The following is a 10,399-nucleotide window of genomic DNA, read 5'->3' as shown; positions in this document are numbered from 1 at the left end:
CTCCCCTTTGTGGAGTGAGGGTGGAGGCAAGGGTCAGAATCGAACCCCGCATCTTGGAGGAGAAAGGGTGTCACCTTATCGACCACCCGACGATTGTCCCCACCCCCTAAGAAATTTAAAGGTTGGGAATGCGACAAGTGTGGACTTACTTTTTCATAAGAGAATGAAATTATCAAGGGGTGGTTGAGAGTCAATTAAGTAGGCCTCTAAGGGCACCTAGATTTTTATATGGATAAGTTGAATGCACTAATTGGGCCGCCCAAGATTGGTGATTGGGGAGAGTGTAGCAATTTTATCTGGTCAAGTGATTGGTACGTGTGTGAATTTGCGGGCCGCTTGCTGGGAGGTTCTGATCGTATTACTACGCCTATTAAAGTATCTTGCGCAAAAGACTTCTCGGTGCGAGCTCTCTTAATTAAATCGGATTAAGCTCCTGCATAATAATCTCCACCCAGCTTCTTCTTCTTCTTCACATTCTCAACAGTCGCAATGGCTTCTCGTGGAAACGACGATCCCGAGTGCTGTGCTCAATGCGGCTGCCAGGCCCCCTGCAAGTAATATTTTGAAGTTTTCCATTGATTTGAGTTAACGTACAATTAATGCGCATGCAATGAGGTTAATTAGATGCTTGCCTTCATGTAAGCAGCTGCGGCAACAGCAAGGTGATGGATGGAAACCGTACGAACACACCGTATGTAGATTTATCTAGTTTTGCGCCAACCAATGCTCTTGTTAATTAACAGTTTCATTACTGTGCTCAATTACAGCTTCATTAATTTAATCAATCGTTAATTCTAAACCGTTTGCAGGACGGAGGCTACGCCTGTGGGTGCCGATGTTGCCAAGTGTGCCAAGTGCGGGAAGAGCTGCCCATGCGAGAACCCCTGCACGTGCGAACAAGGCACGGAGATTGTCAAGCGTACCGACGCTTGCAAGTGCGGGGCTAATTGCGCATGTAGCCCTTGCACGTGCTAAATCGTGTGTGTGTTGGGGGGGGGGGGTGGGGGGCTACTGTAACCCCTCTAGGACACCCTTATCTACATCTACATCTACATATAGAGAAAGATATCTACACTCATCTATATCTATATATATATATATATATATATAGATAGATATAGATAGAGAAAGATGTAAGTAGGTTCGATGCCATCAAGTTGCGCAACAGGGGTACTATGTTGTGAGCCGATGGATCTACTCCACCTTCTCGCAAACACAAAGAACACGTGAATATTCTACATTAAGCTTCTCGACATATATATATATATGTGTGTGTGTAAGCTTTGGGCTTTAATAAACAACAATATCTATTATATACTTTTCATAGCCTTCACAATCTAGGTATAGTTCCTCCATTTTCAAGTATCTTCATCTCCTTGAGTTGTTTGTTACCATTACTTTCCTATCATTTTTCAGAAATGGTAAAATGATGCGGTGACCTGCAATTATTTTGGTTGTCACTGTGTGAAGTCAACAAATGTTTGCCTCTGCTAAACGTGGCGGAAATGAAAGAAGACTGTGGCGCGGTGAGGAATGCTTCACATGTAACTTTTTCCCCTCAAGGACATAGCTTACTCTAGGTGCCCATTTTCTTGGGGTGAAAAGTTTTCTCTTGACCACTTCCTAATCCTTATCTCTTAAACCATCATTAAAGGATTGAAAAAAAAAATTATATAAGCTCACACGGATGAATAACACCCTCGAGGTCATAATTAGTAATCAACATCAATAATAACCACGTAAACCAATGCACTGTAACCCCTCTAGGACACCGTTATCTACATCTACATCTACACTCATCTATATATATAGAGAGAGAAAGATATCTACACTCATGTATATTCACACAGGGGAGGGGGGGGAGTTGTGTCCTCGAGGGAAGGGTTGGAGAGGTTCCTTTGAGGTGCTTACCTCCACAACCTATCACGACTGCAAAAGCAATAAAGACTTCACCACTTGCATAATCAATAGAGATTGATTGAGAGATATCGTATAAATCATAGACAAAGAGAAAGAGAGAGAGAGAGTCGACATAATATTGAGGGTTGGAATGGCCAACCACCCCCATAGGGCTTTTGTATTACTTGTGGCTTACATAAGAGCTTAATACAACATCATACTCAAGGTGGCCTTTTGAACATAACCATAAACTTAAGACAAGTCTTCTAACATAAGAAGAATTATCTCCCTTATTCTTTGGAGTATATTCTTCATCCTTTTGATCATGCCAACAACAAGGTGGCCTTTTGATCACATAACATAGACTCAAGAAGAGTCATCTTCATAAGAAGAACTGCCTCCTTATTCTTTGGAGTCTCTTCTTTATTCTGTAGAAACATCATGGCAACATAGAATTCTTAGAAACATAAACCATACTTTCCTTTCGAAGAACTATACTTACATAGTTCCATGCATGCCATCATGCAAGGACAATAGCTTCTTTGCAATCTTCTCCCGAAAACATTTTAGCCGAACAAAGATACTATTGCAGAACTAATTAAACATCAATTAATCATAAACATGATACCATATATGCATAGAGCTTGCTAAGAGCTTTGATTTGAGTCCGGGTTGAGCAATTCTGAAATTCGGAGCTCAAGTTATGATAGTTCTCGTGAAGGGGTATCTTACAGCAACGACAACCTCCTTTGAGCAATTTTCCCTAACAAAGATGCCGTTATAGAAATATACAAACATCAATGAATCATGAAAGAGTTACTATAAATGCATAGAGCTTGCCAAGAGCTTCGATTTGAGTCTGAGTTTGCCCAATTCTGACAATCGGAGCTCAAGATATGGCTGTTTTCGTGAAGGGGTGTCTCACAGGAGCGAACCTGCTCTTCACCTTAATAGAAAAAGCAAGGGTGCTGCTATTTTTAGCAGAAAGGGGAGGAAAGGGTGGAAAGTGGCCATGCATGGCTTGCATGTGCATGCATGTGGAGGCGCCTCATGTTGGGGAGCAATTTGGACCATCCCCTTCACCCTTAGGCCCTCCATTGACAATAGTCCACCTCCCCCAGTCCATGTGCCCATGGTTTTAGCCCCCGTTCTCACTCCGTAGGATGTATTTTGTCTGTTTCGAGGTCATTTCTTACCCGTTTTGACTCATATAAAATATGGTGGAGTCTTGGTAAGATTTCCTAGGCACTTTTGTAATTTACATTGTCCTCTGGGTCCCTGCTGCCTTCTATACTTGCTTCCTTGGGTTTTCTCTCACTAAAATGGCCAGTTCTAGGGAGAGAAAGTCATGGTAAAGCTAATAATTCATCAAAATTAAATTTGTAAGATTAGTTGTTTTTAATCTTATGAAGGTATTTATAGGTTGATTGTGGCTTGACCTTTTTTGTTAAGAAATTGAAGTGGTTATAAGAATTAGGAGCCTATTGTTTTAAGGTTAGTCTTTATAGTTTTTAAGAGTGCTTTTATTAGTTAGTAACTATTTGTGGAAGTTCGTGTTTGTGGGGGGGGGGAGAGAGAGAGAGAGAGAGAGAGAGATATATATATATATATATTTTTGGTGAATGTATGTGTGTGTACATTGTGTGAATGATTGTGTGTGTACGCGCTTGATTTTCTGGGTTAAAAAATGTGTATATTTTTGAAATTTGTCACTTGTTCATTTGTTTGTTTTTTTTTTGGTTTGGGTTTGGGTTTTGTTTTGTTTTGTTTTTGTTTGTTTTGGTTTCGTTTATACTCTTGGATATTCTTTGTCTTCGTTCCATTGTTCGCTCAATTTGTAAGTTTAGATATCTCTAAACTTATGAAGGTATACACTTTCACCCAAACAATAAAATCAATACACTTTGTTCAAATCAACCAAGAATTATCCCACAGCTTACACTTGAGAGTAGAGTTGAGAAGATTGGGAGCGGAGCTCCTGCACAAGACACCGATTGGCCCTAAAAATAGCGCCCCCGTAGGTATTTCTTTACTTGATTAACAAAGAACCAAGATTACAAATCAAGTTCTCTTTGCCTTGAGCCCTAGGGCCGCTCACCACTGGGAGTCCTCTTCTTGGAAGACTCTTCTCCAGCGAGCACCCTTACGCTCTAGCAAGACTTGATGGATCAACAAGCTTGATCCATCCCTTATTTATACTACACACCAAAAGCTACAGCTTTTGGGACATCGAATTACAATTGGCCACATGGCAAGAGCAAAAGCAAGGGTTGACTTTCAGGTTTTAGGCATCCAATTACGGTAGGCCACATGGCAGGATAAAAAGCAAGAGTTGACTTTTCAGCTGGACGTCTCCTCTCTCTCTAGAATCTGCAGCGCTGAAATCTTCTCTCTCTAGCTTTTTCTCATGCTGCCCAGCCCGCTGTCCATGCTGCCCTGTCAGCTGCCCGTGCTGCCCTGCCCGCTGCCCAGCTGCTGCCGCTTGCTGGCTGCTGCACCTGCAAAACAGCCCACACACACACACACTCTCTAACTCATACACACACACACACACTCTCTCTCTCTCTCTCTCTCTCTCTCTCCCTCTCTCTCTCTCTCTCTCTCTCACACACACACACACACACACACACAGAGGCAATTCTACCTGCGAATCTACACACTCTTTTGTAGAGTCTCATGACATACCCCCCCCCTTGAAAGAATCAATCGTCCTCGATTGAACATCAGCGTCCAATGACAATTTTCTTTCGGGGTGTATCTTCGTCATGCAATGCTAGTGTTAGACCAGGCCATACAATGCTAGTGCATGCTGGTGTGTGCTACTTGTGCCTCTGATGTGCGCTGTGTACCACTTGTGTGTGCCATGTTTTGCTGCTATTGTGTGCCATGTGCTGAATGTGCTGTTGTGCCATTGTTGTGTGCTGTGTACCACCCATGTGTGCCATGTGTTGCTGCTGATCAATGTGTGCACACACACACTCTTACCAAGGTCTCATGACATCATACACTTAGCAAAGTCTCATGACATACCCTCCCCTTGAAAGAAGTAATCGTCCTCGATTGAACATCACAGTCCAATGACGATTTTCTTTTCTGGAGTTAATGCCATGCCATACAATGCAAGTGCTAAACCATGCCATAATCCTTCACACATTCAGCACTACTACAAGGTCTCATGACATACCCCTCCCTTGAAGGAACCAATCGTCCTCAATTTGAACTTCACAGTCCAATCACGATTATCTTTTGGAGTTAGGCCATGCCATACCATGCCAGTGCTAAACAAAACAAAACAAATCAATGCTAAGTCTTCATATGACAACTCAATGCCATTCTTAACAAACAATGCTAAGTCTTCACATGACATCTTAATGTCATTCTTAGCAAACAATGCTAAGTCTTCGCATGACATCTTAATGTCGTTCTTAACAAACAATGCTAAGTCTTCACATGACATCTCCTAGTTTGTACATGGTGGCCTGCCACACATGCACAAGAGTTAGAGAAACTCACCCCTCTGTGTGCCACCCCAAAGACCTTCCAATGGGTCACACAACCGGTTATCTTCTCTTATGGCACGAATGCGCATAAGAGTGTAGTCCTTTGCCAATTGTGTGCCGCCCCAATGACCTACCAAAGGGTCACACAATTAGTTGTGTTCTCTTTAGTCCTTTGATGAAGAAAAATCAGCCAACTTTTCTTCAACTCTTCAATGCATCTTCTCGCGAACACTTCAGCACTGTCTCCCGATGATGGTCTTCTCTTCACAATTGAAGCCTCCACGCTTGGTAGACAACTTTAGCCTTCTTGATTCTCCTTGCTCTCAATCTTTAAGTGTTGCTTTCTTCTTCTCCCATGTGCATGAAGAGATTCCTTCTTCATGTCCTCCATGCATGATGAAGTGCATTCTTCATCGTGCATAATGAATTTCTACTTATGCATAATGACATGAACATAATGCATCTCTTCTTACATGAGCATAATGAGGATAGTTAGCCTCTTCTTCTATGTGTAAAACCTCTTCTTATGAGAGAGAGAGAGAGAGAGAGAGAGAGAGAACTAAGTCCTTGGTGAGAATAGCTTCATGCATAATGGAGTTGTTCTTCTCTAATGTGTGTGTAATGAGAAGTGTAGCCTCCTTCTTGCAATGTGTAGAGTTAGCCTCTTCTCCAAAATGTGTGTAATGAGAAGTGTATCCTCCTTCTTGCAATGTGTAGGGTTAGCCTCTTCTAATGAGAAGTGTAGCCTCCTTCTTGCAATGTGTAGAGTTAGCCTCTTCTCTAATGTGTGCGTAATGAGAAGTGTTGCCTCCTTCTTGCAATGTGTAGAGTTAGCCTCTTCTCCAAAATGTGTGCACTAGCTTTCTCGCTCTAAAAATAGAAAGAAAGGGGCTCAACTTTAGTCCAAGAGTTTGCATGAGCAACTTTCCTTGAGCTCACTCTCTTCAAAATAGGAAGAAATGACATGCAGGACTTCAAAAATACAAAGTCTAGTCTCTTCTTTAGAAACTTTCCCTCATCTCAAAAGAGAGAGAAAGGCTCACACTTGACTTTCTAAAATGATTTAGCACATTCAGTTGAAGAGAGACTTGCTGAGGTGGCAGGGGTGAGCGCCACATCATCGATAAAAATATATATATATATATATATATTTTGAAAACTTCCTCTTGGGGGGTTTTTGATCCTTCTGAATCGGATTTCGGCCTCCATTTCTCCAAGGGTTGGATGCCCCTCCCCCCCCCCCCGGGACCCCTGTGGAGAGGGGCTCCGCCCCCGTCCGCACCTCCCCCCAAGTAGGTTGGTGAGAGAACACGAACAGGGTCTATTTTTACACTCCATATGTAGTAGGTGTGTGGTGAATGCCACGCATGCATATAGCCGGGTTGGCATTGTGTGCCAACCTCCTCCAAGTCGTCTCTAGCCATCTGGCCACACTTGGCCACCATCCAGTGTTGATTCCATAGTTATGGGAAACGGTGAAACAGAAACAGAAACGAAAACGGATTTTTGTAAAACACGGGAAATGAAAACGCCACATCATCTTTAATATGTATGTATGTGTGACGTGTGTACGTATGTGCGTGTGTGTGTTTGTGCGTGTGTGTGAGAGAGAGAGAGCCACAACTCACTTATGTGCATGCGAGAGAGAGAGAGAGATAGAGCATGTACTTGAATATTGAACTCTGCAGGCTATGTTTAATATATACAATTTCGTTTTGAGCAGGCACGTAGAGATTGTTGAAACTTTTCGTTTCTTTTAATAATGATTTGTTGTAACAGTTTTTATTATAACGTTTTGTAATAACTTATAAGTTTGGTACCATCATTTAAAAACAGCATTGGGAGGTGCTTATTCAGAAAATGTGCTTGATGTGTTGGGCTTTAGCTTAATTTTTATGAAAAATTGGGGAAACGGCGAGGAAACGTTTCCACATCCTTGGGCAAACAACATGGAAACATTTCCCCAAGTCGTTTCCCCATCCGAAACGTTTCCGGATTCTGGAAACATGTTTCCCTAAGAATTGTGAACTCTTCCTCGTTTCTACCCTAAATTTGGCCGTTTCTTGCTGTTTCCCGTAACTATGGTTAATTTTGTTAGTGTTACTTTGCTTGTGTTAGGCTTTATCATGGCTGAGTTTGCCCATCACCTCCGGAGGGTGATAGAAACTCAGCTCGCTGGTTTAGTAAGTAAGTTCTTGATGGAACTAATTCCATTTACACCTACACCTACTCTTGGGCACTGATGACGTGAGTAGGGATGTCATAGCCTTTGTCCAAGCTATGCATGATAAAGTTGATGATCTTTTACTTCTTGTTTGGACAAGAAGTAAAAGATCATCAACTTCTTGATGGAACTAACTCCATTTAAACCAGTCTTGGGCACTGACGACATGAGTAGGGATGTCATAGCCTTTTGTCCAAGCTATGCATGATAAAGTTGATGATCTTTTACTTCTTGTTTGTACAAGTAGTGAAGTAAAGGTTGCATGTTGCAAAGTTCTAAGGTTTAAGGGTCGTTGCTTACATGTTCTGAGCAACGAACCTTCTAATACATCACAGACCCTTGATCTGGATGGAGGTTTCTCACACTCTACGTAGTCAGTGGGAGTCCTCTTCAGGCTCTTCGAGGGCTGCCTAGCAGAGGATATTTGACTTTCTCAAAGTTTGGAGGCGCACTTCAGTTTTCTTTACTTCGAGGGCAGGCCATATTGAGTGGCACTACTCGCCTCCGGAGTGGCTACTTTTACACTCTTCTTATCAGCCCCCATGATGGCACTGCATAGCTACTAGCTTCCTTGTACTTCAGGTTTTGGTACTCTCCCATAGTGTAGCGCCATTTGCGGCCTATGGGACTTCCAATACCGCGTAATTAATAGATATGTTTTTTTCAAATGAGTGGTTAGGTAATTTTTTTTGGGGAATGTATGTGTGTGTACGTTGTGTGAATGTTTGTGTGTGTACACGCTTGATTTTCTGGGTTAAAAATGTGTATATTTTTAAAATTAGTTGCTTGTTTATTTGTTTGTTTTGTTTTGTTTGGTTTGGTTTGGTTTTTTTTTGTTTTGTTTGGTTTGGTTTTGTTTTGTTTTTGTTTGTTTTGGTTTCATTTATACTTTTGGATATTCTTTGTCTTTGTTCCATCATTCGCTCAATTTGTAAGTTTAGATATCTCTAAACTTATGAAGGTATATAGATGATGCAAGGCACACACTAGGTCCATGAATGTGGCTACTTAAGGTGGCAAAAAGGTATGTAGAGTTTTTGCTAACTTTAAGGAAACTTTGGTTGTGAAGGAGATGCTCGTGGCCTTGTGTAAGCTTGAAGACTTCTTGCCTCAAAGCAAGAAGAAAGATCAAGGTGTCTTGTCTCTCATAGGATTAGACGGATTGATCGATTTCAGACAAACATTACCAAAAGTTCTACCGGTGAGGTTGTTTTTACTCAGACCGCAATTGTTAGCAAAATTTGGAGGTGATAAAATTATTACATGTTACTTTTGTTGATTTAGCAACTTGGATTTTGCAGGAGGTCAAGTATTCCTATTGCTAGGAACTTTTCTATTTTAAGTGGTTTTGAAAATATTCTAGCCTTTTACATCGAACCTCGATTTCAGGCCTTTCCTTCCATTTTTTGAAAAGAGATCGGAATCCAAATCAGAACCATTGAAAACCCCTCAGCAATTTTTTTGTTTTTGCATGATGTGGTGATGGATTTGCGCGCCCATGCCAACTTAGCATCTTTTTCTATTTCCAGAAGAGGGAAAGTTACTTGTAAAGAGTCATACCTTTTTTATCTTGAAGTGATTGAAAGTCGCATGTAGAAGACCATCACTTTACATTTTAAAGTAAGCTGAGACATGTCTTTCTATTTTCAGAGAGACATGCACTCCCTTTCTATTTTCAAGGAGATCCCACTTAGCGGAGACCATCTCGTTCTTTGTTGAAGGGAGAGGAACTCCACTATAAAAAGAGGCTATTTATCCTCATTATGTAAGAGGAGAGGAAAAGACTTCATCCATGCACAAGCGAGTAGGAAGAGAGGAGGAAACAACATATATTGCTTGAAGACGAGAAGTCAAGGATGCTAAACCTACTCTACCAAGCCTTGAGATTTATATGCAACGAGAAGACAACACTTGTGAAAAAGTGTTGCCGAACTGTTTGTGAAGAAGTGTTTCAAAAACACTTGCAAAATACAAGAGAAAACAACCGGTTGTGTGACCCATTGGTAGATCATTGGCTTGGCGGGGGTCACAGGTGAGAGTCTCTAACTCTAGTTCGCGTACGAATTAGGAGATTCCAAAGTATGTGCTTGACAGTGATACCATGCTGATTTTATCAGCTAATACACTTTGTAAAGAATAATTCAACATTTCTGTTAAGGGGTCCGACGGTTGTTCCGAGTCTATGTTGTGTCGGCTTTCTCTCTTTCATTCTTCTCTCTCTTCCTCTCAAGTAATTGCTGAAAACTCCAAGTGGTCTACTTCAACATTTAGTAGTGATTAAAGTTGGTTAAGTGTGATTAGCAGTGATTATTTTTGTTGCACATCGGTGGTGAGCTTCAGTAGATGAATGTGCATAAGCTATCCTCTCCAGACTATTACTATTTTCTTCTTTTTTGTTGTATGCTATCTTTCCTGCTTTTGCTTTATTTTTTTCAAGTTGTTCTTTTTAGTAAGTTCAGATTCTTCTGGCTGTGATATACTGGGGCTCTCTGATATCCCCCTCGTCAAGGGGAGCATGCTCCCCGGTATGGAGTCACAAGAGCTCCTAGAACTGCCCCTGACGTAGACTGCGCCTGATGCCGGGCCACATGGTATTGTGACTTGTAGCTCTTCCTTCGGAGTAGGGCCTTGTTTTAGGAGTGTGCAGCTTGACCGAGTCTCATGAATATTTTGCTTGTTCAGCTGACCTTGTGCAGACATTTTTGTTCTGAAAAATTACTGACCTTTTTCTTTGCTTGGCGCTTGGCCCTCTAAGAGCCAAAGAAAAATTCTTTTT

At 41.5% G+C, this 10,399-nt stretch overlaps 1 protein-coding gene across 3 annotated transcripts in view; it reads left to right on the top strand.

Moving 5' to 3' along the window:
* Nucleotides 1-225: 225 nt before the first annotated feature.
* LOC147604551 (metallothionein-like protein type 2, MT2-22) overlaps nucleotides 226-10,399 on the top strand; it is an 80,022-nt gene continuing 69,848 nt past the window's right edge. The window contains exons 1-4 of one of the 3 annotated variants that reach the window (XR_015265306.1): nucleotides 226-554; nucleotides 647-691; nucleotides 810-8,824; nucleotides 8,925-9,784. Coding sequence is in view for 2 of the 3 variants with exons in the window: in XM_086794660.1 (XP_086650786.1) it covers nucleotides 490-554; nucleotides 647-691; nucleotides 810-975 (276 nt within the window). In the remaining variant the exon portion in view is untranslated. Of the gene's footprint in view, nucleotides 555-646; nucleotides 692-809; nucleotides 8,825-8,924; nucleotides 9,785-10,399 lie in introns of those variants that run through there. The other 2 variants (XM_086794660.1, XM_086794661.1) reach the window with 2 other exon arrangements.

Source organism: Cibotium barometz, chromosome 61 (genome assembly GCF_041138505.1).
Source record: "Cibotium barometz isolate CiBa-2024 chromosome 61, ASM4113850v1, whole genome shotgun sequence".
Classification (NCBI taxonomy): Eukaryota; Viridiplantae; Streptophyta; class Polypodiopsida; order Cyatheales; family Cibotiaceae; genus Cibotium; species Cibotium barometz.
This window is presented reverse-complemented; position numbering and strand designations above follow the sequence as displayed.